A 22752-nucleotide genomic window follows, 5' to 3' on the forward strand; every position below is an offset into this window, starting at 1 on the left:
GAGACTATGGAGGCCTTGGATAAGAAAGTCCAATGAACAATGTGCATTAAAACTTGCTAAAAATCGATTTCGTATTTCAATTCACTACTGAAACACGCCATGGACACAATAAGTGGTTTTATATAAACGAACGGCACTCTGCTTTTGAAGGACTTATATTAATTTACGTCTGGAATATGCAAACATGCAGCCAATGATCGCCTACTTGAATTCCGACAGCGTTTATTTACACCTTCTTCACCCGTGACTTGTACTTCTCTCAAACCCTGGAATAAACCGCCGTTGTCGGGTATCGTTTTCTCAACGTAGGAAATATTTTACTGTAGGTAGTATCCCAGACAAGCATATTCAACTAGAACCCAACAGGTTTCTATTGGTAGTGAATGTGACCAACCGGTTCCAGCAGGAAACCAACTGGTCCCAGTTAAACAGGACAACTGGTGCCAGTTAGAAGCCAACTGGCTAGCAACTCGTTTCTGTTGGGATTCAACTGGAGGCATCACCAGTTGTACTGGAAGCAATTGGTTCTATAGTTGGGATCCATGAGATACATTTACCAGTATTGGTTTTACAATTGCTGACATCAAAAGATGAACTAAGTGGTGTAATCGTGAAGCGAGTGCAACATTTGAACGAATGGGTTTTACCCGATGCAAGATTTATTGACCTGTCGTGGTTGCTCAAGGGCTATGGTATTTGACTGCTAAGCGCAAGGTCACGGATTCAAGTCCCGGCCCCGGCGGCCGCATTTCAAGGGGGGCGAAATGCGAAGACATCCGTGTACTTAGATTTATGGGCATGTTAAAGAATCTCTGGTGTTTCAAATTATTCCGTAGTCCTCCACTAGGGCATAGCTCATAATCGCATCGTGGTTCTGGCACATAAAACCCCATAGTTTAGTTCAACTTCTTAATATTCATTTCTATGAATAATTGAATCGTGCAGGATCCCGTTGCAGAAATGCGCAACGCATCGAGTTGTCAAGCAAGCACGCCTTAGTTTCAGCGCACTAAGCGTGTGAATGTAGGCCCCAGTCCTTACAGTCGTCGAATGCGTCATTGGTTCGTCTCGTGACATTACTCGGCGTGACTGGTAGGCATCGTGGTGGTGCGGTAATGTTACACCGGATTTGTACCGCTGACGCCGTTGCCTAGCTATGCGCTAATGAGCTTAATGATATTTCGAGAAATCAGCTGATGTTTGCAGCACGTCGATTACTTCACTACGACAAAGAAAAGCAAATGCTCCACAAGCGTGGAGCTGCAGAGACGCACGAGTGCATCAGCACACTTTTTACCGATGGACCCTATTGTGTTTGATATTGCTGGCATAGAAAGAATAACACATCAGTTAAAAGTTTCTTCATCATGTGGCATTGACAATATGAATTCCAAGTATTTAATCAGCACTAAAGTGTACAGTGCTGTAATGCTTTCTCATCTATTCCAGCAAGCTCTTCAGACAGCCTTCATTCCAGAAGACTTGAAGGTTGAGGAGGTGATTTCCTTGCACAAGTCTGGGGATAGCCATTCGTCACATAATTATCGACCCATTTCACTTACGTGCATTCCCGGTGAAATTATGGAACATGTCATGAACATCAGCATGGACTTCGCAAATCATTTTCCTGTGAAACTCAACTTTTATCGTTTACACAGGATCTAAATTCCATACTTGACAAGAGTTCCATTGCTGACTGTATATTCCTACATATTTCGAAAGCGTTTTACAAGGTTTCTCATCAACTGCTTCTTTTAAAGCTAAGTAAACCTAACCTTGATCCTAACGTTCTTTCATGGCTGCACTCTTTTCTCACCGATTGCTTGCAATTTGCTAGCACTTCCTCTGTCATTTCTACAGTTGAATCGGGTTTGTAACAAGTATCTGCGCTGGGACCATTGCCTTTTCTCATTTACATTAACAATTTACCTGATAGGTTATGCTCATCAATTAATCCTTTTGCAGGTGACTGTGTCATATACCGCGAAATTAACAGAGACTCCGACTTAGGTCTTCAGTCTGATACCAACTATGCTCCTGACTGGGCTAACACATGGAACAAGGAACTAAACATAAGCCAATGTAAGTGCATGCGTTTTTCTCATCGTGATACTACTCTGCCCTCATATCATCTTAAGACTAGTAACCTCAAATGTGTGCCCTGTTACAAATGTCTAGGCATATTTATTTCTTCCAATCATTTTTTGGAAAATGCATGTAGACCATATAACCAACTATGCTAATCGCATGCTGGGCAACATACGCCGCAATTTTCATCTTCTAGTTCTGTAAAACTACTTAACTTAATTTGTCCAGAACCGGGCGCCTCGCTTCATTCTTTCTAATTATCACCGTAACTCCAGCGTCACTAATATGAAAGGAAGCTTATCATTACCATTGGTTATCACAATGTAGGAATATTTTGCCTTTGGCTGTTGCATAAGTTACATTATGACAACCCAATTCTTAATAAATTGATAACGCTCCCTCGTTACCTTTCAGCTAGCACCGACCATTGTCATAAGGTTGGTATTCCTTCATGCCACACCAACCACGTTTTCAATTCATTCATCCCAAGTACGTCAGCCAATTAAAATCACCGTCCCCAATCTGTCTTAAAAATATCAGATAAACCGAAGTTCAAAGCTGCTTTAACTAACCTGCTGCTGTCAAAACACACGAAATTGCAGCACTGTCACTTTTATTTTTGCTTAGCCCATTTATTTATTTATTTATTATTCTCCTGCAGCTGATTCAGACGCTGACCCTTTTGTTTTGTTTTTCATATTTTTTACTCATTCAAGATTTTCCGATTGATTTGTAACAGCAGACAGCTGTGTGCAGTGAAGGAGCCTGTGCAAGGTGATATCTCTATGCATACAGTGGGATATTTTTATTTGCTGAGAAAGAAACAAACAACTGGTGAAGCTTGTCTGTGTTCAGTTCATAATAAAGTGGTTCACAAGTGTTCCAAATAAAGCAGCTAGGTTCATTGCTGGTGTCACAAAAAGCCTGCCCCCTATACGCGTGTGGCTTTCTCTCTCAACCTCAGTTCACTTTGCTCACAGGATGGCAGACTTTCACAAGACTCTGCTCCCTAAGGAAACATGTGTAGTAGCTGCAGTGGGAACTAAAGAATGACGACGAGGAAGCTGCAATGTAGTGCCAACGCCTTGGTGAAAGCGTTTTCCTATTTAAAATATAGATGAGGGCAAGTATTCTCGTTGAAATGTTGGTACCAATTCAAGGCTTCCTAGTTGTCTTCCTTGAGCTCCCTCAATGTCGCTTGTGAGTGTATTTGTATGTACCACGGGAGAGTATCTTATCTTTTTTCACTGCATACCTCGGCCCATATTCTGAAACATTCGCCTTCCACAAAACTACCGCCTTGGCCACACTTCCGCAAACGGCGCTCACTGATTGGCGTTTCTAGCAAAACCGGAAAATAAACACCATCTAGTAGTACCGGCCTACGCCATTTTAGTGTCATGGTGTTGATGGGTGCTCTCGACATATATTGAATAAATGAACACGTCGTTTGGTGTTCGGTTGGTGGTTGAGTGTAGTAGAGATAAGGTAGGTGGTAGTTTATAGTAGCTTTTTTGGTGGCGTCTTACACGGTGTTTCACAGCGATATTTGTTGATTCATTTAAAATAAAACATTTCACACTTCCTTATTTAATTTATTTTACCTAAAGGGGCTGCAATCAACCGTAGTCGGTACGCAGAACCCGTACTGCAGCCACTACACTCGAGAACAACACACCCGAGCAGCTCTGCACGGTGCTCTTTCTCATGCAATGTGAAGCGTGCGACATCGCATGTTGGTAGTGCACGCTGACGTCACGGGTAAGCAGTCGCTTGATTTATTGAACGTGACTATCGCGGAAGGCGAACGTTTCTGTTCGCCTTCCGCGACAAATTGGAGCTCATTGAAGCATACGTTTATGCAAATGAAAGAAGTGGACAAGAGTTCCAGGGGTGGGAATTCTGTTCCAATTGCCGCATTTTAATGTTCGCACAAATTTCTGTGCCGAATTTCACCAAGAGTGCCTAAATGATGAAGACTGCACCAAGAAATAACCAAAACAGCTTTGGCTTTGTCACTTGGAGCGTCGGGTATATGGGAGTCATCCAGGTGAACCGTTAGTGCGTTTATTCTGAAATTTTGCACAGAAGTGTTATTTTTCGGTGGGTTTAGTTTAACACCATGCTTGCAGGCATCACTTACCTCTTTCTTCCGCAACAAATCTGAAGTGCACGTGAACTACAGCGACACTTCTAGAAAAGCGTTGGTTTCGCTGCAAGAGATTGGTGGTGTGATCTGTCATGACTACGGTGAAGCATGGCTTTCTTGTCATTATTTTAGTGGCATCGCTGCAATTGATGCATACTTCAGATTTACTTGAGGTTATTTATTGAAAAATCTGTTGAAGAAGTATGTATTTAAGCTTTTGGTGTTTTCACCATTATTGTATGAGGGACATTCCTAGAGTAAGTTTCGTCAGTTATTTTCACACGGAAACATTATTGCCCAAAAAAAAATGAACCATGGCATCACAAACTATACACCTTGCACTATTTTCCCACATAGTTGCCACCAACATTGAGACATGTTCTAGTGCGCAATAAGTTTGAAGAAACCACTCGGTTAAAACTCGGTACCCTGCGACGCAAGGCCCGAGACGTGACCTCTTCGCCATACAAGATCATACAAGATCTGTAGGCGTTCATGGATGAGGGACACAGTAATCCCACATGCCCATTCATACCGGAAAGCGGCACGCACTCCCATTGCTGACCACATTGTCGGCACACATCTGTCTGCCATTGTAATTTGTACTCGAATAACCATGGGCACGGCGGTCTGCTATTATTCTCTCTTCGGCACTCAGCACATGCGTCATTCCTCCTCCACTGATGCTGCTGACGTCGTTGAACCAGCAATGGGCATGAATTCTTATGACGATTGTTTCTTTCACCTGGTGTACCATCTTATCTATAAAAAAATACGACGAAGCTTACTTTCGAAACGTCCCTCATACTTTTTTATGAACAGTTATGATTACATGAATGATCATGAATAGGAGGAGGGAAGTGCGTGCGTCTCAATTTTGGGCACTCCTCAGCCCCTAGGTTTATGAAAATTTCACTGCGAACTAGCTTAAACTGGAAGTCTTATTTCAGTGCAATCTGGAAGAGTTGTACGTACCTGGCACTCACATTTTCAAAAGACTTGTAGAGGGAATGTTTGGGAAACTAAAAAAGTATCTTCAGGGCATCTGTCCTCTCTTTACGTATCACGAGGTGGCATCGGCATGAGGTGGTATCGGCAATACCATTTTATTGCGATAAAAAAACAATGGGGGCAACAGGCTATACCATGTATTCATATACAGTTAAACCTCAATATAATGAACTTCCTTGCGCACTAGAGATTGAGGTGCCATTGTCGGCTCACCCTTGCGTGCTTCAACTCGCACGTACTGTACAGCATACGGCACATGGCGACGATATTATTGCCCCTGGACTTTATACGGAATACCACGGCGATGCCGATGGCAGAAATGCACTTGGAGTGTCCGTATGATTGATGTCGCAATAAAAACAGATTTAAATAGCTTTACATTATATTAGCCCTGGGTTGATCGCGGCTCTCTGAGTCTGCGGTGACTTATTGTGACTGAGAATTTGTTACCGCGTCGATTGGACCGCGTAATTTGGGAGCATTTTCCGCTGTCATCATGAGCGCTGGCGTGCGAATATATAGTTCGATCGTAGTGCCACTGACGTTCTCGGCTTTACAGGAAAGCATGTGCCGTGCCGCCTCTCGACACACTCTTCCACATAACATCGGGCCCCTTGAGTTACCTCCTTTCTTCTCATTATCTTCCATATTCTAGTATGCTATAGCAACAAAGTGCACTTCTGCTACGTGCTTCATGTTGGTTTCATCACGGTTTTGAAGTGTGCTGCCATATTTCATTTACCATTATTCCGCTACCCGCTGTGGTTGCTCAGTGGCTATGGTGTTGGGCTGCTGAGCACGAGGTCGCGGGATCGAATTCCGGCTATGGCGGCCGCATTTCGATGGGGGCGAAATGCGAAAACGCCCGTGTGCTTAGATTTAGGTGCACGTTAAAGATCGCCAGGTGGTCGAAATTTCCGGAGTCCTCCACTACGGCGTGCCTCATAATCGGAAAGTGGTTTTGGCACGTAAAACCCCATAATTAAATTTACCATTATTCCGCCAAAATTTAGATTGACCTGCTCCTATCAGCTTCAAAATTAAATTTTATCTGCTCCAAATTGCTCCACAATGAAATTTAGACTGTTCCAAAATACAATTTTATGTGCTCCAAAAATTGTACCAAAATTTCATTGGGCAGTCGCACCCCTGAATGAAGTATTTAAGTTTTCATAACCTCTTGTCCATTGAACACCATCAATTTAGAACCTCAATATAACGAAGTGCGTTTGTATGTGATCTCAAAATAGCGAAATTTCACTGCCGCCGCAAAGGAATGCCGAGACAATAAATGGAAACTTCCAGGAAAACACGGTCAAATGATTGAATTACGAGCGGCTGCTTGCAAATGCACATCTGAAGTCGCGCGCTGCGCAACAAGAGCGAAACCACCGAAGTGGAACCGCATCGTGTTCCGTATAAAGTCCCAAATGTGACAAGATCCTATCGCACCCCGCACAATGTGCTCTATGTGCGAGGGGGAGGCGCAATATGATTGCTCCACGAGTGCCGCCTTCCCGCGCAAGCAAAAGAGGGGAGCGAGCTCGCGGTAACGCGATCAAGAACGTGTCAGGGGGAGGTGGAGTGTAGCAAGTGGCTGATAATTAACTGAGTGGATGATAACTTGTTTGTATCTTACTCAGTGTATTGAAATATCAAAAGCAGAAAGCAGATCGTTATATGTGGCCTTTTTGGACATTACAGGAGCCTACGACAACGTAGACCGCAACATTTTGTGGGATATTCTGGATGGCGAAAGCTTAGGTAACGATTGTCTACGTACAGCTTTTGAGAGAGAGTTACCTAGAAAATACCGTTTGCGTTTAATGGGAAGGGATGAGGAGCGAGGAGAAAGTTCATATCAACAAGGGACTGAGGCAGGGGTGCCCTTTATCTCCGCTGCTGTTTATGATGTACATGGTGAGGATGGAGAGGGCGCTAGAAGGAAGTAATATCGGGTTTAATCTCTCGTACAAACGGGCAGGTACAGTAATAGAGCAGCAACTCTCAGGTTTATTTTATGCGGACAACATTGTGTTGCTCGCTAACAAGCAAAGTGATTTGCAACGTCTGGCTAATATCTGTGGACAGGTAGGCAACGATTTAGGGTTGAAGTTTAGTGTTAGAAAATCAGGTGTTTTGGTATTCAATGAAAACAGTGAACAGACAGTGGAGATACAGGGCCAAGAAATACCTCGGGTAACAGAATATAAATACGTTGGTATATGGATAAACGAAGGCAATGTATATATGGAAACACAGGAAAAAACAATGACAGTAAAGGGGAAGAGAAATGCAACCATAATGAAGCACAGAGCGCTATGGGGATACAATAGGTACGAGGTCCTCCGAGGTATGTGGGAAGGTGTAATGGTTCCAGGACTTACTTTTGGAAATGCGGTTTGTTTGCTATAAATCAGGGGTACAATCGGGACTCGACGGGAACCAAAGATCAGTGGGTCGCCTCGCATTGGGAGCTCATGGGAAGACTACAAATGATGCTGTGCAGGGGGATATGGGCTAGACTAGTTTTGAAGTGAGGGAAGCTCGCAGTGAAATTGAGTATGAAGAACGGCTGAGGAATATGGAAGAAAGTAAATGTGCTGGGAGAGTGTTCAGGTATCTGTACAGGCAAAACATTGATTCACAGTGGAGGAAAAGAACTAGGAAGCTTACCAGCAAGTATGCGGCCTGTGGGTTGGGCAACACAGCAACAATGAAGGTCAAGCGGAAAGTCAAAGAGGCTGAATTAATCTCATGGGTGGTGGCAATGGAAAAGAAACCTGCCATGAGTAGCTACTTAAGAGGAAAAAACGAACTCAGGAAAGAAACCATTTATGATAACTCAAAGGGAAGCTCCACCTGGTAAGGGTGCCAGGGCACCTGGGGCTCACTTTAAACGAGTCAGCAGACGCACTAGCAGCGGCATCTCTTAAAGGCCCGGTACTGAGGATCTTAAAACCTTCGGCATAGGTCACTTCTGCAAGATTTAAAATTTTTTCCATTCAAGAACATGCCAAATCATGTGTATTAGATAACGCCGATTTTCAGCACCTTAGATTTCCTTGGCACAGCGGATGGTGTGCAACAAGAAAATTTGAAGTTTCATTTACGCGTCTGCGTTGCCGAATACCACGGCTTAATTTCTATTCTCATAGGTCTGATTTGGCACCTTCTCCTAAATGTTTTCACTGCAATGAACCCGAAACTATGGATCATTTTTTTATTGAGTGTCGTAGGCTCAACGTGCATAGAAAACGACTTCTAGAAGGTCCCTTCCGCCAACTTGGATTAGCCATCACGCTACCTATCATTCTGTCTCTGGGGGCGTCGGCACTAGGACACTGTAATAGGAACTTATGTGATGCCATGTATAATTTTATAATGGAAACAAGGAGACTTCCATGCTAAATTTACTGTTTTATTTTCCAAAACAAGAAACAAAAAAAATATTAACTTCTAATTTTAAAGGGCCCCTGAAACGGTTCGGACAGATTTTGTAGACGCGTAGGGTACAGCTTAAGTAGAACATTCACACCGATATTTAAGTGAAGCGTTACGTAATATTAGAGCTACAAGCGATTAGAAGTTACCCTCCTCCCTAGTCATGCTTTTCCTCCTCAACTCGTTCGCCGAGCGATCGGGGCTAAGCTCCGCCTTCGCTGGTTTCGCGTTACGATGCGACGTCACATCGTCCACTTCCGGTTGTTTTGGAGCCCGCCCCCGCCCACGTGCAACCTTTCCGCTAGCCGCTTGGCTGTCGACCCCAAGCGAGAGCTATCGAAGCAGCGTGCGTTGCGGGCATTCTGTCGTAGCGCCGAACGTGTCTGGTATTCCGGTAATCACAGGCAAGCAGGTCATTTCGGCAAATGACTGGAGGCATAAACTCAAGCTGATGAAGGAATTTTAGCGTAGACGTACGTGCGGCCTGATCGGTCTGCACGGTCCAGCCACTTGTTGGCGCAGCGCTTAACCAGCAAAACAAAGCGCTAACATTGCTCGAACCAAGTGTAAAACATTTTAAACATTTATAAAAACAAAGTGTTGATTATTACACTCCTGCGGAAAATACACACCAGCAGCAAAGAAGAATACACTTCGTTACTGCTGTGTATGGTTGAGCTCTGTGCCACCAGGTGGCTGCACCGTGCAGACCATTCACATTTGCGATTCTGCTCATCCGTTACGGCACAGTCAAGCGGCCAGACCCTGTCCCCTTGCGCTTGCATTTGCCCTAATACCGGACTCGCGAAACGCTATTGCGTTAGTAATCTTCCGGTGTAAAGCGACGGCCACAAACGCGCAAACCCTGGCGCCGATCGGATAGCGGCAATCCGATGCGCAGCAGCCGGTTCGCTCGTATGCTGCCTTGCAGAGGGACACGATGTCGCAACTTGACATATTGCCAGTCACCACGTTTGCAGTCCACAGAGCAACAAAGTCGAATCATAGCGCTCGCGAAACGACTGAGACCGACTCTGACCGCGGAGCTCTCGTCAAAATGGAGTGCCCTGTAACACAAGCAGACGACACTTGCTGTGTGCCGGAAGTGTTTAATTGTATTGAAAAATTGTTCTTGTGCATTCTCTTTATGTTACTTTCTGTTTATAAAACAAATGAACAAGCATTCCAACTATTACGAAGATCGTTTGTTAACCATAAAGTTCGAAAAATTATTGATCACGCGCCCTGGTCTGCCAATCGGATAGCTCGCCCCACTGACGTCATATGGGTGATTTTCGTCATATGGGTAGAGGTGGCTTAAAATTCCGCCGATCAGCGTGCTGCGATCGGCAGCGATGTGCATTTTTAAAGCCTTATACTAAATTACATGCTTTACGCGGAGCACTTAGATGTGTCAATTAATGATCAGAAGGACCTACTCTAACGACTCAGTACGTTTGTAGAAAATCGTAAAAATCGTTTCAGGGTCCCTTTAAGAAACTATAGCATGAAAATTATTATTAACGATTAGAATTATATTAATATCACATATTCAGTAAAAAAAATCCTATTTACATATTCATTCTTTTTCAACCCACTGCCGCCCGATTCATGGCCAATCCCCTGTACTGGGTTGTGCTATATCTACAGGCTCCAAACCAAACCAAACCAAACCGAAGCTCATTACTTTTCGAAGCGAGATCGGGATGCCTTAGAACACGCACCTATAAAGCGAGATATAAGAAAGAAGAAGAAGCATGTGCTTGCTGCGGTAAAGCTAGGGAAACGACGGAGCATATTTTATTAGAATGTGAAGACGTCTACCCAGAGGTCGATTTAGGCACCACTGGCCTCCTTGAAGCCCTTGGGTTCAGCGGGGGCAGTGGTAAAGCAAACAGGTCCGCAACAGACATTAGTAAGAGGCGATTGGAGGATTGGTGGAAGAAAAATAGGGAAACGACAAAAGGCTGAGACGTAAAAAAGCACTGTTCGCAATAGGGGATCAGAAAATTTGGACGTGGTAGTTCATAGTGTTTTTTTTTTCTTTTTTCATTGGTTAACCTAGATAGGATATTAGGCAGCATAGTAACAAGAACTTGGTGACGCAACGCACCGCCCCGTTCCAAAGGGGATGCTCATAACATCCATCCATCCATCCATCCATGGCTTCTTTGTGGTACGTTGGCGAGCAATCACTGTCGGAGGAGGCCTGACACTGAAACTTCGATGCGGACTACGAAAGCGCTGTTTAAGTTTCCGCATGACACAAAACTAGACCAGCGGATCTAGCAGGGCCTCTGTCTAACGTGCATAAGCGCTCGCCACTTCTTTCATCACCATCATCCACCCCAGTACTTTCACTCTCCTTTCCTCTTCGCCAGCGCTCAGGAGCAGACTAAAGCGCACTTGCGAAGGTCGACCTGTCTTTCCTATAAATAAAATTTATCGATGTAACACATGTCGCCGGAAGTGCGAGGGCTCAGTCGTGCCCTTGAGCCGGCGGGTGACGTGCAGTACTGGTGCGGTGAATGACCGCGACAGTCCTTGAAAATGAATTCCATGAATTCGTAAAAAAGACACGGCCTTTGTCACTCAGCCATTCTTGAACACGTCACATCGCCCGAAGTGCTGCGCAGAGCTGTGCTACCATGGTCGCCGTAGCACAGCGACTGCCATCCAATATGCTCGGAGGGGACCCATAAACTCTCGTGGGCGGTGGTCGAAGGCACGTACCCGGAAGAGCAAGTGCCACAGTGGAGCAACCAAACTATGGGAATGATTGTTGGTGTCGAAATAAACGCGTCACTGACAACGCCCTCGGAGTAGCAAACGCAAATCTCGAAGGCCATACTTTTGCTTTCAGCATTCGCGGGTAAAGACTGCACATCCGGAACACAGGGACTCTAGCTCAGAAGCCCGATATTGAAACCATTAAAGGGACCCTGAAACGATTTTGACGATTTTCTACAAACATACTGAGTCGTTAGAGTGGGTCCTTCTGATCATTAATTGACACATCTAAGTGCTCCGCATAAAGCGTGTAATTTCTTATAAGGTTTTAAAAATGCACATCGCTGCCGATCGCAGCACGCTGCTCGGCGGAATTTTAAGCCGCCCCTACCCATATGACGGAAATCACCCATATGACGTCAGTGGGGCGAGCTATCCGATTGGCTGAGCAGGGCGCGTGATCGATAATTTTTCCAACTTTATGGTAAACAATTGATCTTCGTAATAGTTGGAATGTCAGTTAATTTGTTTTTGTAAAAAGAAAGTAACATAAAGGGAAGGCACAAGAACAATTTTTCAGTACACTTAAGCACTTCCGGCAGACAGCAAGCGTCGTCTGCTTGTGTTACAACGTACTCCATTTTGACGAGAGCTCCGCGGTCAGAGTCGGTCTCAGTCTTTTCGCAAGCACTATGATTCGACTTTGTTGCCTTGTGGACTGCAAACCTAGCGACTGGCAATATGTCAAGCTGCGACATCGTGTCCCTCTACAAGGCAGCATACGAGCTAACTGGCTGCTGCGCATCGGACTGCCGCTATCCGATCAATGCCAGGATTTGCGCGTTTGTGGCCGTCACTTTACACCGGAAGATTACTAACGCAATAGCGTTTGGCGAGTCCGGTATTAGGGCAAACGCAAGCGCAAGGGGACAGGGTCTGGCCGGCTGACTGTGCTAGGATGAGCCATGAGATGAGCGGAAGGGCAAATGTGAGTGGTCTAAAACCCCTCAATCTCCCAAAGTAGCGCCATTCACTTCCCTCCTCCTCCGCTCGGCGCGGCCTCGACGGTGGCGCCGCCGGTGGTGGGCCTCCCGTAACAGACGACGGCTAACACGCTACGGGAGGAAATGCGCGTAAAGTTCGTTCGAGTCCTGCGGAGCAATTTTTTCAATCTAGATCTTGCTTTGTCAGTCGGTAACTGGCCTTAAGAATGTCGTGTCGGATTTGCGGAAGAAATAGAGAAAAGCACCATTATTCAAGGCGCATTTAAGGCGTAAAGCGTGCGCACGTTGAAAGTTCATGTTGCTGAAACACGACACAAGCACGCAGTGTGCTCAGACACGCAAGTAATTACCAGAGTTTCAGGTTTTGACAGCGTGAAAGTATGTGCACGTGGTTTCGTAGGTTAATTTACGTACCTGCAGGATGCTTTTGTTCGGCCGGCGCGTGAGAGATTCCGACTGTCTGCGGTCAGCAATGCCTGGCAGCAGGGCCGTTTCTGTTCCGCGCGTTTTACAGATGTACGTAGCTCATGCACAGGTTGTGGTGGCCATGAGCAACGTTTTCACACACAGGCGGTATAGATAATTTGAACAACGTACCAGCATATGAAATCGTTATTTATTTATTACAGTGGAAATGGTTAGAATTTGATAGAAAAAAAAAGAAGGAACTTGATGGGACAACTGGAAAGTGGTTCGAAAATAATTATACCCCTCCCCTCATTGGCACCAGCAACACTCTTGTTGAAGTGCTAATTTCATCTCTGTATACTACGTGCGTCTGTATTCTTTTGCGTTGTAAAATTTCATAAGGAAGCAGTGTTCCGTTAACTGGAACAGTCAAGGCACACAAGACAGAAAAAAAGTTGATTCTTGGGTTTTACATCCGAACACCACGATCTCATAAGGCACGACATAATGGGGGCTCCGGATTAATTTTTTTCCAGCTGGGGTTCTTTAACGCGCCCCCAATGCACTGGACACGGGCCCGTTTTGACACGGGCGTCAAAAGAAGAGGTTGGAGGAGCCGTGGCACTTCACAAAGCCGCGCGTTCTTTGCCACTTGCTCGAAGTCAGCCCGCCCGATCTTGTGAATCCACACTCTTCTTCGTTTTGCGTTGCGCACGGCGGATGGTAAAGCAAAAAGCTTTTTGCCGTCACTGGGTCTGTTGTGGCAACCGTAGGCGCAGCAGCACGGCATCGCAATTAAGCACTCGGCCCTAACACATTGTATAAAACTACCGCGCTCCTTCAAACCGCCTGCCGTACTTTCGTCGCGTAGGCCCAAGAATGGGCGTCGCAGCGCGTGGGAAAGAAAAGATATACAAAAGCGCGACGCCTGCTCTGCGCCGGAAAGAAAAAATATACAAAAGCGCGGGGCATGCTTTCACGTGACACAGATTGGCCAATAGGGGAGCGGAGGAGGCTGGGGCGACAGGAGGGGTGGAGGAGGAAGCGCCTGGGTGAGCGGGGTGGCGGAAAGATCTAATGGCGTTTTTCACTGGTCGATTCGGAGCAGGATTTCTCGCCCCGTGGCAACGAATCCGAATTTCACTGGTCGATCTGGAGCGGGTTCGCGCGTTCCACTGGTCGTTTCGGATCAACTCGCTCCGCGCCGGATCGCTCTCACTTGCTCCGCCGCCGAGGCGCGGATTCGGGCGGAAATAGCTCGCGTCACTTCCGTCTACAAGCGAAATCGGTACCGGTTGGCACGCACAACTACAGAGGCTAGAAGTTTCTTCTAGCCAGGCCTCGAGCTCCACCACTGGAAAAGCTGGCGCCACCGTCGGCGTGACGTGCTAGGAGGGATCACGTGGACATAGCGGCCGCGTCGGCTGCTTCGGGAGCGCCGAAGCGAGCTGAAAACGAGTTTAAATTCCCTCGTACGCTGCGGTCCTCATTTAGTGGCGAAATTTTCCCCTTTCGAGTGTATCCTTTACAACGCTTGCAAGCACTACAATAGGTAGTGGCTGCCTTTGAAGGCGCGCAACATGGTAGGCTACTGCTCAGTGCCGCAGGGCCGGACGCACGTAACGGAGGCCGGTGTCAGCCTTATTCACACGTAGCCGCAGGACAAGAAGCTGCGTGAAGCTTGGCTCGCGAAACATAAAACCGGCAAACAGTCATCGGCTACAACTCGGGTATGCAGCAAGCACAGACGCGAGGAAGATTTCTGCTACGGCGCCCGGTCTGCGATGTTCTGAAAACGCGCTCTGAGACGCTCGCCCCAGTCCGCTGCCCGACTAATGTCATGATGGTTTGGTCTATGAACTTGTCGATGCTATAGATACTGGCAAGTTCAGAGGAGTGGAAAGGCAGCGGTAAGAAGCACATTTTAAAAAAGCATGGCATATGGTCATGTTTATGTTATTCGAATTAATGCACTGGATTACAAAAAAGGAGCAGCGGGAAATTGCACGCTGAGAACACCGATAAACATACAGTGCCACGCAACTCGAGAAATAATATTGAAAGTTCAAAGAATTTAGAAGAAAAAAATATTGAATCATCGCGACGGCACATCACAGTCGCTGTTGGCGTCGAAGTCTCTACAATGAAATTATTTTTGAACAGCTCTGATAGCGTCCACGCAACAATGGTTGCTTGTATACTGTCAAATGCTCATATTCTGCGGCCTAAAGCTCATGGCACGGTGCGAAAACGCGCGCGCGGTGAAAGCGAAACACTGCGCGGACAAGCATGCAGACGCGCAGTCGGTCGCTGCGAATCTGCGCGATCGCTGCATTGAGGCTTCGTTCTATTACGCTCCATTTAGTTATACAAACACTATAAGAACATATTTCACATAGTTTGTTCTCAGCGTTTACCTACCTTTTACGCAAGAAGCTGGTTCGGGATACTTCATCGCGGCGACCGCGCGCAGTGGCGTTCACTGTACGTATTCGGTACAGAGAAAGCGTCTGTAAACGATTGTGTGCTTTCAGTTTTTCCAAGATTATTATTTAGACAGTAAAAAACTTCTCTCGTTTCTAAAGTGCTTACAGAAATGTCCGGGAGAGCTCGCGCGTGGTGTTTTCAGTGAGCGCTGACAGCAAAATCTATGAGGAGCGCGCCACGTGATCCCTCATACTACGCCAGCGAGGCGCTGCCGATAGATGGCGACTCCGCAACTCCTCGCCGCAACATTGTTATGGTTGCTAGCCACCATAACATTGTGTTGCTTCGCAAAATGGCTGCGTTCGTTGCTGCTGCAGAGCTCGCGTTTAGCGATGAGAGCTCGGACGACAGCGATTACTAGGTGACGCAGGTGCTGTACGAAGCCTTCTATGCACGTTTTCCATGCATATTCCTTGCGGGCGCGACATGGAAATGACGGACTCTGCGATTGCCGTGGTCAAATTACGCACGGGGGACGGTGAGTTTGGTTGCCGTGGAAACGTAGAGAGCAGAAGTCGGGCATGGTTTCCGGAACCGGTTTGTGCGACGTGCACGCAGACTTCCTGTGTGATCCCCCACGGAGCATTTTTGCGCTCCGCTGGCCGATTCGGATTCGCGAAACCCGAGCGCTCGCTCGAGGATTTCGGCGGCCGCTCCAGATCGACCAGTGAAAAACGCCATAAGAATGGCGCTACTTTTGGAAAATTGAGGGGCTTTAGAGTGGTCTGCATGGTGCAGCCACCTGGTGGCACAGAGCTCAACCATACACAGTAGCAGCAACAAAGTGTAGTCTTCTTTGCTGCTGGTGTGGATTTTTCGCAGGAGTGTAATCATCAACACCTTGTTTTTATAAATGTTTAGAATGTTTTACACTTGGTCAGAGCAATATAAGCGCTTTGTTTGACTGGTTAAGCGCTGCGCCAACAAGTGTCTGGACCGTGCTGACCAATCAGGCTGCTCACGTACGTCTACGCTAAAGTTCCTTCATCCGCTTGAGTTTATGCCTCCAGTCATTAGCCGAATGACCAGCTTGCCTGTGGTTAGCGGAATACCGGACACATTCGGCGCTACGACAGAATGCTCGCAACGCACGCTGCTTCGATAGCTCTTGGTCGACGGCCAAGCGGTTAGCGGAGAGGTCTCGCGCGGGAGGGGGCGTGCTCCAAAACAACCGGAAGTGGACAATGTGACGTCGCATCGTGACGCAGTGCCAGTGAAGGTGGAGTTTAGCGCCGCTCGCTCGGCGAGCGAGTTGAGGGGGAAAAGCATGGCTAGGGAGGAGGGTAACTTCTAACCACTTGTAGCTCCATTAATACGTAACGCTTCGCTTAAATTGTGGTGCGAATGTTCTAGTTAAGCTGTACCCTACGCGCCTACAAAATTTGTCCGAGCCGTTTCAGGGGCCCTTTAAGCCACGGACGCATGCATCGACAAACGAATGAAACGCCCTTATGAATTTATCGCGGGCATGCCAGTGCCTTGAGACGCTTGGCGCGTTTCGATTTGGCCACCTGGACAAGCTCAATCATTGCAATTAATAGCAATTGTACGCGTTCCCGGCGTCTTGTGCACTTCGAAGAATATAGACTGTTTTTTCGTAGGCGCCACCATATTAGGGTGGCTAGAATGGGTGGCTAGAATTCTAGCCACCCTAGCCGTATTGCGAACGCAGTGGCGCCGCCTATGAGCAGCGCCATACTGGCTTTGGTCTTTTGCATGGCAGGTATACGCTCGGCGGTAGGTTCTGGCGTTTGTCTTCGCGGTCGTGCGGTCTGTTTAGTATGACGTGCGTCTTCTACGTGGTAAACGGTTCTGTGAGACGTGCTGAAGTGGTTTAAGGCATCATGGCACAAATTTATGTTGCCGTTGAGGTGAACGGAACACGCAGCGCGATGTGTGCGCGCATACTTGAGCCCACAATGAGCCTCGGAGATCAATTGTGTATTTCTGAATGTTCCAATCACTAATGTTACCATATTGCAGTATTATCCTCTATTTCTAAGCTGTGGTTTACGAGCCATGAAACATACGCGACGATCCGAACAGCGCCGGTACCGTTCTGCTACAATATGAGCTGTGATGTTATACTACGACATGCGTTCAAACTGTTCGCTGCAGGTTACATTGCGTGACTACTTGGTTGGATGGATGTGGTTTCCGCCCCTGAATAAAATAGTTTTGGCAAGTAATAGCAACATACCTTACAGTCTGAATTAAGCTTCTCCAGCAAAGGGACTGTTTACGAATTGCGCGAGCGTCCTAAGCAGTGGTAGGTGCTGGATTACATATATCTTTGTTCTATATACCGCATGGTCCGAGCATACGGCATCAGCGGTTACATATTTATAAACGTTGTGCGGAGTGAGTATGCGAGGTCCTATCGCGGCCTTAGCCAGTTTTCTCTTGCTTCTTCGAGAAAGAGGATGATAACCGAATTTTTTTTCGGTTGTGTTCGTTCCGTTCTCTACGACACACTTACACGTATTACGGAAATGTTGGCATCGCATTCTTTTTATGCGATCCCTCTCATATGTTATGACTGTATGCAGGCCAAAAAGACAATGCCGAAGCGCACAGCTTACATATGTATCGTGCTGGTTCATCAACCGCAGTGATCGCTGTGTTGAGCAGAGCCGTCGGCCTGATGCAGGAAGGCTAGCGTAGACATGTGGTTATTTGAAGCCTACTAGACTTTACATGCGCGAGAACGACGCCGGTGTATCACAAATATTTGATAGCGCCTGCCGCTCAGACGTTTCGTGGTTGCCTTAGGATGGCCGTGCACGAGCATGCGCTCTTATGTTTTATGTTTTGCTCCCTACGCCAAGCGATCAGACCATGAGCTGATTTACCATTTAATGCTGGTAATACAGAGACGCCGGTTTTCTTTGTTGAATTAAAATCGACATAAGCAAAATAGTAAACAACACATACACGCACCGCGGCTGATTATGCGCGTCACATTTTCGCGCCCCCAAGACGTATTTCTGCTTACAGTATAGTTACTGATACACTGAAAGGCTTCCTTGACGATCTTATATGAACGAACATGGCGTAAATTTCACAACGTAAGATCTAAAACATCTCGAATTCGTTCCGCAGCACGCGACAGCAATACTTTCAAGCAGCGCCGCGCCGGATCGCCCAAGCCAGAGAGGAGGAAAGGCTCTCCGCGCGCCGTATCCTCCTCGCCCGGTGAAACGGTCTATATAGGTTGCGCTGAAATATACGAGAATAACATTTATATAGCTAATATACAAAGCCACAAGAACGTCTGAATCCACAAGCACGAAGATCAGACAAATCCATGTACTTCCCATCATTCCCATGGTAGGACAACGACTGCAGCGCCAGAGTTCCCTCTAGTAATTTTTGTAGGAAACTGTATGGGATCGGCCACACTAATATCTCCCCACCCAGCAATTCGCGAAAAATGCAGAAATAGCAGCGGCTAAGAAGTTAATCTTACTCTTAACATCAGAAACGTAACAGACTCGCGTAACACATCTTGTATTCCGGTGCCAATAACAGCAGCGCGCTACGCTGACAGACAGTCCTGGTAGGCGTCCGGGGACTCGTACTTTTGCTTGAAGAACTGGAGTGTCCTCTTCACTGTGGTCAGCAATGGAAACTTTCCCATTCCACAGTAGCCATCGTAATCCGAAAACTCAAGTCCCACCGCCGTGAATCCGTACTTCAGTGTGGTTGCGTTCTTCCGGCTAAGGCAGAGCTTTAGAAATAAAACAGAAGGAAGTAAAAACACATAAGACTTGACATAACAATTGCAAGGTACATATGCATATTGACAGGCGCTTATGAGTAAATTGTCTGATAATCGGTGTCTAACTGAAGATTAATGGAAACTTGTAAAATTTAGAAACGAGCCAGAACTTGAATGAAGGCATAAAGAAACCAAGGGACAATTTAACAAGGCCTTTAGTTCATAAGTATCATTTTCTAATGGCCGGCGGCCTTTGCAAATAATACGCACGTACAACATCAGGATTGGTTTCTACGTGCTTTTACTGACAATTCTACACTCTTAAACAATATTGCACCCTTTGGCTCGTATCTTGCCACACAACCATAATCGTCGTCTGTCTTGTCCGCATTTACTTTCCTTAACGCTGCGAGCCCGGTACTTCCAACTCACAAACGGCATGCACGTTATCAGCACGAGTTGCATTTTCGACAGGAAACGTACGTTTTCAAGAAAGGAAACGCAAGCAAGGCAGATGATTATTGTTATGTGACAAAAAAAGGGTCTAAAAAAGGGTCTAAAAAAGGGACAAAAAATTTGTCTAAGAGTGTAGCGCAGGAGCTTTTTTGTAAAAACGGACCCACATCGTTAACCGCGTGCGCAAATGTCTTCGAACAGGGCAACGACGCAGCCAGCGTCGTGTAGTCAATAGATTAATATTCAATAGCAACACAGATTTGCAAAATATACGCACGCAGTACGTACTGAAAAAAGACTTCAGGCATACGCATAACGCAGTTGAGGCAAGGAAGACAAAGCGCAGTGATTAATCAATGACGACTTCCTTTCGGCAATGCTTTATCTCATATGACCATCCACTCTCTCAACACCCAATAAATTAGATTCCATATAGGGAAGCGCCCCAATGCAGCAGCTTCAGATGTACATGCGATCGTGTACCAATGCATTACGAATTATTTTCTTTCCACGTACACTTCTGATAAGCTATGGACATATAAGGAATACCTTATTTAGCAAGTAAGGCAGCAAATTCATAGACAGTTGATATAGTAGTTTTCATAGAATTGACGTAATAAGAAAGTGATGGGACGGACTTAGTTTGATTGTAAATAAAATTTAGAACACGTGTGGACACAGACAACACATTCTCCGTTATAACTAACCTCACGCTTGGAGAGGTTGAGTAATTTGATGTGCCAGCATATCTTCTTTCTATTTTTCTGTTTTTTTATAATATCCTGCTTTCAAAGTGAGGAACCTGCTGTTGTTTCATGTATATGTAGCAACTCGTGAATTTGTTTTGTATTTTTCTGCCATAGAAAAGCACACTGCACAGCCTTGTAGGCTCGGGACCCGCTGCCACGTATGCATATCTAACGGTCATTCAAGCCCCGTCTGTGAGCTTTTTTTTTTCCTTAGCCTAGCCCCATGTAGGTGGAATTGTTATCGGAAAGTAACAACGAAACTTGAAAGGAATGTAACGATAGCGGTACAAGATTAGAGACGTAACGCTAATGAATATCTTCCTGCTGGTACTAAGAAAAACATGTGGAGCTGGACAAGTTATATACAGTCGCGCCCAGATGTCGCGTAGTCGACGGGGAGTGATGGAAAGTCCGTAAACTCGAGAATTCGGTAAAATCTAAAGATACGAAAACTCCATGGTTAGACGGCCAATTTATTTCTCGTGAAAAAAAAAATCGGTTATCTTTACTTGCCTACGGTTTTTCAATGAGAGTGCCACGCCGCTCACGTGGGTCGCCAAAGCGACGAGTCTGTTTTCTTGTTCCTTCAGCCTCGGCAAATTGCTAGGAGGAGGTCGATGGCGTCCGTGACCTCGCTAGCTGTCAGCACGCGATCTACGTGTGCGTTCGTGTCGTCACCTTCTCACCAATAGGTGTTGGAATACCAACACGCCCTAACCTACGCTCTCTCTCACGCTTGCTCTGCGTCGGCAAGAAGCGTCTCAAGCTATCCCAATTTTCTGTTGCATTCATGTCTGTCGTCATTGCTTACGTAGACGACGAAGTCCACGCCTGGCGGGATAGCGTGGCAGTCAGTCAGCGCAAGCCTTGTATTCGCGAATTCCCCCGCGCGATCCCAAAGAGCGTGTCTTTTGCTGCGTGGCATTTTTTAGTTTCCTTTTCCGCTTTTTTTCTTTGGTGTGGCTTCGTAATATCGAGAGGCATGGTCAATATTCCACCAAAAGATGGAATTGGTAGTTTCATTACACCTAATGGAATAAGTTTGGGGAATTTGAATTTCTTCGTAAAATCAAGACGATGAGCAAAACGAGAACAAGGTGAAAGCAGGAGCCAACGTTTCGACAAGTGGACTTGTCTTCTTCAAGGCGACGTATGTTGCCAAGGCAACGTATGTTGCCAAGGCGACGTATGAAGACAAGTCCACTTGTCGAAACGTTGGCTTCTGCTTTCACCTTGTCCACGTTTTGCTCATCGTCTTGAATTTCCATCTCCCACATTCCCCGTGTTTTCGTAAAATCAAGAAATTCATAAAAATTTGATTTTGGTATATCCTGGTTAAACTGTGATACGTACAGCACATACCATCGGTCTTTTATGAATTTAGGGAATTTGTGCCGGCTGAAAGAACACATAGTCTACATCAAGCGGCTGTTGACTTTGGTTGAGTGATGCAATTAGGAATTCGCTATTCGCATGACTTGTTTCGTTTATTCAGGCCAATGTTAAGCGATGTCTGAGCGACACCCGACGTGGATGCTAAGTGGCTATGGTGTTGGACTGCTAAGCACGAGATCGTGGGATCGAATCCCGGCCACGGGGGCCGCATTTCGATGGGGGCGAAATGCGAAAACACCCGTTTACTTAGATTTAGGTGCACGTCAAAGAGTCCCAGGAGGACCAAATTTCCGGAGTCTCCCACTACGGCGTGCCTCATAATCATAAAGTGGTTTTGGCACGTAAAACCCCATAATTGTTTTTATGTCTCAGCGAGGGTTTCTTTATCCTCTTGTAGATTTCGCTGATGTTAGCTATGTCAGCTCAACACTGGCCATTCACAACAGTCTCTAGTGGCTTCAGGATTAAAACGACCTTGGAGAAAACGAATTCATTGGCTCGACTCATTTGTGCTGAAGATGCTAATTACCTTGTACCGTAGTGTCTCGGGCACGTCGTAGACAAAGGTCATGAACTTCTTGTTGTCAACGTTGTACCTGCACTTGAACAGTTCGTTCTTCTGGACATGCCCGTACTTCCAATCTTTGCACACCTGCGGTCAATTTTGGCGGTTATAAAAGCGGGGCATGACAAACCTGATCATGCAACCTTGAGCCTATGCTTAAGCTCTCAACTTATTCTTTCGATGGGATTTCAACCTATATCGTCTAGCTACACCGAAAAATGTAGTATGCACGGGATTTAAAAAGCAAGTTATGTAAACCAGTTTTCAAAGCCATGCTTCGATAGACTTCTTATGCAGTGCACCAAGTGAACAACTGAAGGCTTCAGTTAGCCTTTCCATCAAGTGAAATTGTCATATGTAGACGGTGGGGAATGGTTTCGTCGAAAATTACATACTAATGCACATGTTTTAATGAGTGCCGCGTTACTAATTATTGAACTGGACATTGTTAAGGAAACGAGATCATCCTAATGGGGCGACTTGAGTGCTGCGCCCACGTAGGTCAGGGGCAGTTATGTCAGACACCGCCTAGCACTTTGCTCGTC

General features: G+C 46.2%; 1 protein-coding gene across 3 annotated transcripts in view; it reads right to left on the reverse strand.

Annotated features, from left to right (window-relative positions):
- Window positions 1–18815: 18815 nt before the first annotated feature.
- The window catches only part of LOC135913303 (uncharacterized), a 93442-nt gene continuing 89505 nt past the window's right edge, over window positions 18816–22752 (reverse strand). For all 3 annotated transcript variants that reach the window (XM_070541240.1, XM_070541239.1, XM_065445890.2), the window contains 2 exons: window positions 22172–22294; window positions 18816–19051 (listed from right to left, as the gene is read on the reverse strand). In XM_070541240.1, the coding sequence (XP_070397341.1) occupies window positions 18860–19051; window positions 22172–22294 (315 nt within the window). In that variant the 3' untranslated portion in view covers window positions 18816–18859. The remainder of the gene's footprint in view (window positions 19052–22171; window positions 22295–22752) is intronic.

This window comes from Dermacentor albipictus, chromosome 6, assembly GCF_038994185.2.
Source record: "Dermacentor albipictus isolate Rhodes 1998 colony chromosome 6, USDA_Dalb.pri_finalv2, whole genome shotgun sequence".
In the NCBI taxonomy this organism is placed as follows: Eukaryota; Metazoa; Arthropoda; class Arachnida; order Ixodida; family Ixodidae; genus Dermacentor; species Dermacentor albipictus.